This window comes from Pteropus alecto, unplaced genomic scaffold (genome assembly GCF_000325575.1).
Source record: "Pteropus alecto unplaced genomic scaffold, ASM32557v1 scaffold276, whole genome shotgun sequence".
Taxonomy (NCBI): Eukaryota; Metazoa; Chordata; class Mammalia; order Chiroptera; family Pteropodidae; genus Pteropus; species Pteropus alecto.
Window position 1 is genome coordinate 2,957,898 of NW_006438074.1, and position 6,000 is coordinate 2,963,897.

The 6,000-nt window shown below is 38.6% G+C and overlaps 1 protein-coding gene across 1 annotated transcript in view; it reads left to right on the forward strand.

Moving 5' to 3' along the window:
• SYNE2 (spectrin repeat containing nuclear envelope protein 2) overlaps positions 1 to 6,000 on the forward strand; it is a 272,180-nt gene that overhangs the window by 219,009 nt on the left and 47,171 nt on the right. The window contains exons 86-90 of the mRNA XM_025049097.1: positions 1,632 to 1,802; positions 2,264 to 2,394; positions 3,420 to 3,624; positions 4,676 to 4,855; positions 5,575 to 5,703. Coding sequence (XP_024904865.1) covers positions 1,632 to 1,802; positions 2,264 to 2,394; positions 3,420 to 3,624; positions 4,676 to 4,855; positions 5,575 to 5,703 — 816 coding nt within the window. The remainder of the gene's footprint in view (positions 1 to 1,631; positions 1,803 to 2,263; positions 2,395 to 3,419; positions 3,625 to 4,675; positions 4,856 to 5,574; positions 5,704 to 6,000) is intronic.

Genomic DNA, 6,000 nt, shown 5'->3' on the forward strand with positions numbered 1-6,000 from the left:
CTCAGAAAGAAACCCCCACACCAATTAGCAGTCAACTCCCTATTCCTCTCTACCCTAGTCCCGGGAAACCACTAATCTACTGTCTCTCTCTTTGGATTTGCCTGTTTGGGGCATTTTGTATTAATGGAATCATACAATATGTAGTCTTTTGCATCCATGTACCTTCGCTTAGCATGTTTTCAAGAATACTAATATAGCATTTATTAGATCTGCATTCATTTCTTTTCATGGGTGCATAATATTCCATTGTGTGGATTTACCACATTTAGTTCGTCCATTGATGGACATTTGGGTTGTTTTCACTTTTAGCCTATTATGACGTATGCTGCTGTGAACATTTGTGTACATGTTTTTGTGTGAACATATGATTTCAGTTCTTTCTTTTTTTTTGGCGAGACAACCCTTGGTTGACCTCACACATTGCAAGGACCTTGTCAGCTTACAATCTCTCATTTTTTATTTTTTACGCCTACAGCACCTGGTCTTCCTAGGTGGTCTCCCATCCCTGGGTGGCCCAACCCTGCTTAGCTTCCGACATCAGACGGGATCGGGCTTGTTCAGGGTTGCATGGCTGTAGACTGATTTCAGTTCTTGTGGGTATACACCTAAGAGTAGAATTGTCTGGTCGTATAATCACTCTATATTTAACTTTTTGAAGAGATGCCTGTTTTCTTTCTTCAGTAGCTGCACCATTTTACATTCCTACCAGCAATTTTGAGGGTTCCAACTTTTGTACACTCTTGGCAATACTTGTTATTATCCAACTTTGAATATAGCCATCCTAGTTGATGTGAAGTAATATCTCATTATGGTTTAGATTTACGTTTCTCTAATGACTGGATGTTGAGCAATTTTTCATGTGATTATTGGCTATTTGTTGTTTAAAGAAATTCAAATCTTTTGTCCATTTCTTAGTTTGGTTATTTATCTTTTTATTGAGTTATAAGTATTCTTTATATAATATGTATAAAAATATATTTATATATTCTCGATTGTACCTGAGATCATTAAAAGTTTCAACCTCCTTTCTTTAATGATCATCAATACCTATAAACGATCAAAATATGCCTACCATTGCATTTCCTCCTGCCTAGCATTTGCCTGTCATTTTGGCCAAGCATGTTTCTCTCCAGCTTATGCTTGTTCTCTAGTAATCAGACAGAAGTGCCAGGTACAGGTAACATTTTACATTTATAGTGATTTACAGTTTTCAGAGCATTTTCACAGACTATTTATTTTATTTATCTGTCTTGTACATGAGAAAACAGACTCAAGGTTAAATAACGTGCCCAATGTCAGAAAGCTAATACTGTGAAGCATACATTAGCAGACTCTGATTCCTCACCCAATGTTCTTTCCCTGGGCTGTCCCTGCTCGCCTGAACCCTCTCCATGCTGATCCTTCTGGTCTCAGGGTTCATTTCCATTCACCTGTTCTAAAACTTAGCTTTCTCTGATAGTTTTTCTTCATTGACCTACTCTTTCCACCTTCAGTTAATCACCGAAGCTCCTCCAATACCCTCAAATTGAAATGCCTAAACTGGATACAATGTCAGAGTCCTTGGAAAGAAAAAAAAATGAGAGAGCCTCTTCTCAGTGATTTTCTAAATATGTCTCTACCTTTTCATGTAGGTCAATGAGTTCAAAACCTCCATGCAGTTCGTTTTACAGGAGTGGAAGATTTATGATAAACTCTATGACGATGTAAATATGATGACAATTCGATTCTGTTACTGCGTGGAACACAGCAAGCCTGTAGTTTTATCACTGGAGGCCTTGAGATGCCAGGTGCAGAACCTTCAGGTAAATGAACCCAATCTTGACACAGTGCCTTATTGACAAAATCTCCAATGGAAGCAAAGTAGTGGACACAGTTGCTTTTGTGCTTTCGACAGTGCACAAAACAATACTTTAAAAGCAGCTGCAAAAGTATAACTGGAAATTCCAGAATGAATCACATGAGCCAAGTGAATGAAACTCTGTGAAAGTTGACATTGAATTTTTCTTCATTTTTAATGTCTGCATTATTTCACAATGAAAACGTTTTGGATTTTGGTGCAGCTTTTTTTAAGTACACTTTTTTACAAAGTGAAAGAATGCATTCTCAATTGATTTCTTCTTTACATTTCTAATCATTTATCCTACTCCTATCAATGTTTGAATGTTGTTATTTTTGTGATGTACAGCAAGTCTTGAAAAGCTGCCACCTTCTTTGGAAGTAGCCAGGCCATTCTGAAACTAATGTTCCTGCTCTGTTCTCTTAGTCTCTTCAAGACGAAGCTGAGAGCAGTGAAGGGAGTTGGCAGAAACTCCAGGAAGTTATTGGAAGACTCAAAGGTTACTGCCCCTCAGTTGCTGAAATAATCGAAGAGAAATGCCAAGATACTCACATAAGGTATGCATTAAGATACAATTTGAATAATAGATCAGATATCTTAATAACTTGTGGTTGGTGAAGTGTCATGAGCCTTGGAAAGCCTTATCCTCTTAATCATCTGAGATGACTAGTTTCATACTGTTCTCATTTCTGTTTTGAAGGATCTAGTTCATGTACGATTTGATGTTGTGAAGCCTATTACCTGCCCTGGACAAGTGTTTAGTATAACCAATCTAGAAATGCCATAATTACGGTCCCAGCGTAGCAGTTTTCAGAGGGCAGAGACTAAATGCCCAGTGCTGTCCTCAGGGACACCAGACTCACAGTCAGAAACAGACTAGAGGGTGGGCCAGATAGCCAGTCTGATCCACTGGAAACATTATCAGATGGAAGAAAGGGGATGTTAGAATACCTCTTGGGGAAGTGATTTGTAGGCTTGAGAGGAATTTTCGACGAAGTGCTTATGATAGAAAGCTCCTTCTAAGGAGTGTGGCCCTAGTTAATTACAAGACTTTCATTTTGTTGAGTGAGATATGAAAGGCCTTTTGTTGAATGGCCCAAAGCTGATTAAGTGATGGGAAAGAAAGGCAAGGTCCTGCAGTATGTGTATGGAACGAAAATGGTTTCATTTATTTCTACTTTTATATAAGGAACGTGTGACTTTTATATTTGGAAAATAAATTTGATATAAACACTATTTGAATAGGCCTTTTTAAAGACCCCTCTATAAAATAGGAGGCCCTCCAACATGGAGAAGTTTCATAAGGCGTACAGTTCAGTGCTTTCTCCAACTTTGCCTAAGAGACATTCATAATACAATAAATATTTCTTACCAATCACATATTTTTAATTTTCTTTAAGAATTATAAAGTCAGTTAAATATCCCAATTTGGACTTTTGTTTATATAATGGTGGTATCATTAATTAAAAAAGGCATTTAATAGTCCAACTGCTAATAAGTTTCTGGTAGGGTGTGTGCATTGAGCCTTCGCTGCAAGGGAAAGAATGGGATGAGGAACCTGTTGTTTATGTTGCCCTAACAGATGGACCCAGGTAAACCAGGACATTGCAGACCAGTCGCGGAAGGCCCAGAGTCTGCTGCAGCTCTGGAAGGCCCACACCAGTGCTCACACGGAAGCTGTAGCAAGGCTAGAGCAGCAGGAAGCGAAGTACCGACAGCTCGCGAATATCAACATGTCTGGAGACAACCTGGAAGAGATCCTGACCTCGGCCTTGCGGGACATAAAGGTGGGTGCAAAGCCCAGACGGAAAACCAAGGGCCAAGACAGGGCCATGACCCAGGGACTAGACAGACCACAGGGGCAGAGAATTGAATCAGGACAGGTATGTGAGCAGGCTGTGTAAGACACGGGCAAGACTGGGATGTCTGGGATTGGGAGGGACAGGTGGCTGCTCAGAGGCTAGGTCTAGGCTACAGGTAGCTGGGTCAGGGACACCTGATGCCACCTAGTTCCACGTCTCTCCTTCCACTCCAGCAGGTAAATCTCTAAAGCAAAAATTTCATTCAGAGTCTCAAAAGCAAAAGTATCTCAACTGAGTGTGATCATCTAAGAATAATAGATATTTAATCTCTCACTTTAGAAATAATCATGGACTTGCCTCCATGTTAATATGGCTTTTCTGTGGATATAGTGATTTTTAGACTGTATTTAAGAGCTGTATAAGTTCCTCTGGTTTTATCCTAAAATGTTAATGAATGCTCAGAAAGTGACTAAAGTTTTAAACCGGGTGAACAGCTGCATTTTATATCTTCTGATACTATAGGGCAAATTGAAAAGTATTAACCAGTTTAATGAGATATGATCTGTATTTCTGTCGCACACAGTATTTTCAGAGTAGCCTTAAATATAGCTTGATTAATGGGATCCTGCAGTCTCTGCAGATGAATCCATTGACATCACAAAGTCTCAAAGGACAGGATTACATTGATTCTTGTATTGACATTAAAGCAGATTCCTATATTGTTTGAGGATTAGAAGTACAAAACACAGGACTCTACCCAAGTGGTCTCTAGTTTCTATAAACTAGAAGCCCCAACTCTACTGGTCAGTAGTCAGTTTTAGTTCCGAACTGACAGATTTCAGAACAGCACCAGTGATGGACGTCATACAACTAAAGCTTAGCCTTTTCAGCTCTTTAAAATAATAAACAGAAACAAAAAGCCAAACCCACCGTTTTAGGGCAGAAATTCTCCTCAATGTTGACGGAGCCCAAGGCGGTGGGGACTCATGTTGTAAAAGGCAGAGGAAGTGTATTTTGATCGCTTTTTCTCCACCAGGAGCTTCAGCATGATGTGCAGAAGACAATAGAAGCCTTTCTCCAAAATTCCACTTTGCTAGATCGACTCCCACAACCCACAGAGTCCGACACCCATGTGCTTCTCTCTGGTCAACAGCATTCGCTCCAGAGAGCTTCTTACTTGGAAAAGATGCTGCTTGTGAAAGCAAATGAATTTGAGGTTCATTTTATTTTTTCATTCATATTGTAGTCTTGGACATTTCCCAGTAGGACATAAGAAATAGATCAACTATATAAGAAATATATACATATAAATAATATAAGTTATTAGTTGCTCCTTAGGGCAACTACAGAATAAAGCTGCCCTGAACATATCAGCCATTGACATCATTCTTTAATCATGTGATTCTTCAATTACATGGGTAATGGGCATATCTTAAGCATCCATTTCTTCTTTATTGAATATGTTAATTTAAGAAGTGATATATTTCATACACTATTCAGATCTCATAGTTATTTGGATCTCCATTTGGAATAATAAAATTAGTTACTTAAAGCATGGCCATTTGTTATATTCTTTAGTCACTTTTTGAAAAGCCTTTCATGCATTCACTGTGAAAAAGCTGCATAGAAGGCCATGGAACTCCAATATCACATCTCAGTACCATCAGGAAAAAAATATTTAACTAGCAGGACTGTGAGAACATAGTACTCATGAACCCTCCTCTGCACGGCCCCCTCAAGCTGGTGAGCCATTCATCCCCAAAGGCTTGATGCTTTGCCAAAGGCACAGAATAAACATCAGAAGTCTTCTGAATATTCAAGATAATTATGAGCTGCTAGGGTTGAAAACAACTTGAACTTTTGTCAGCTCCTAAGGCTATGCTTCTTATATATGCATACGGAAATTGTTCCTGATGAAAATTTCTCTGGTTCTAGTTTGTCCTATCGCAATTCAAGGATTTTGGAGACCAATTGGACTCGTTAAAAGGTCTTATTATGCGTGAAGAAGAGAATTTGGATAAACTCTACCAGCAAGAAAAAGAAGGAAATCCTGAGTCATTCCTGGTATTGCCAATATTTATTATTTCTAAGGACTTAGATTCACCATAGGATAAAAAATAAGCTAATTACCTTCACATGACAGCATCTGTTTTTATCCTGCCTCTAAAGAACAGTAATTTATGTCATTCATTCTTGCCCTTTTATCCCTAAGGTCTAGAAAAGTATGCCAGCATAGGGATCTATTTTAGTGATAGCCACAGTAATTTTAGTAGATTTTTAACTTTTGCTGTCTTTACTAATTAGCTTCAGTCAACTAGAATAATTTAAGAATTGGCTGTTGTGATTAACTTATTCTAGTTA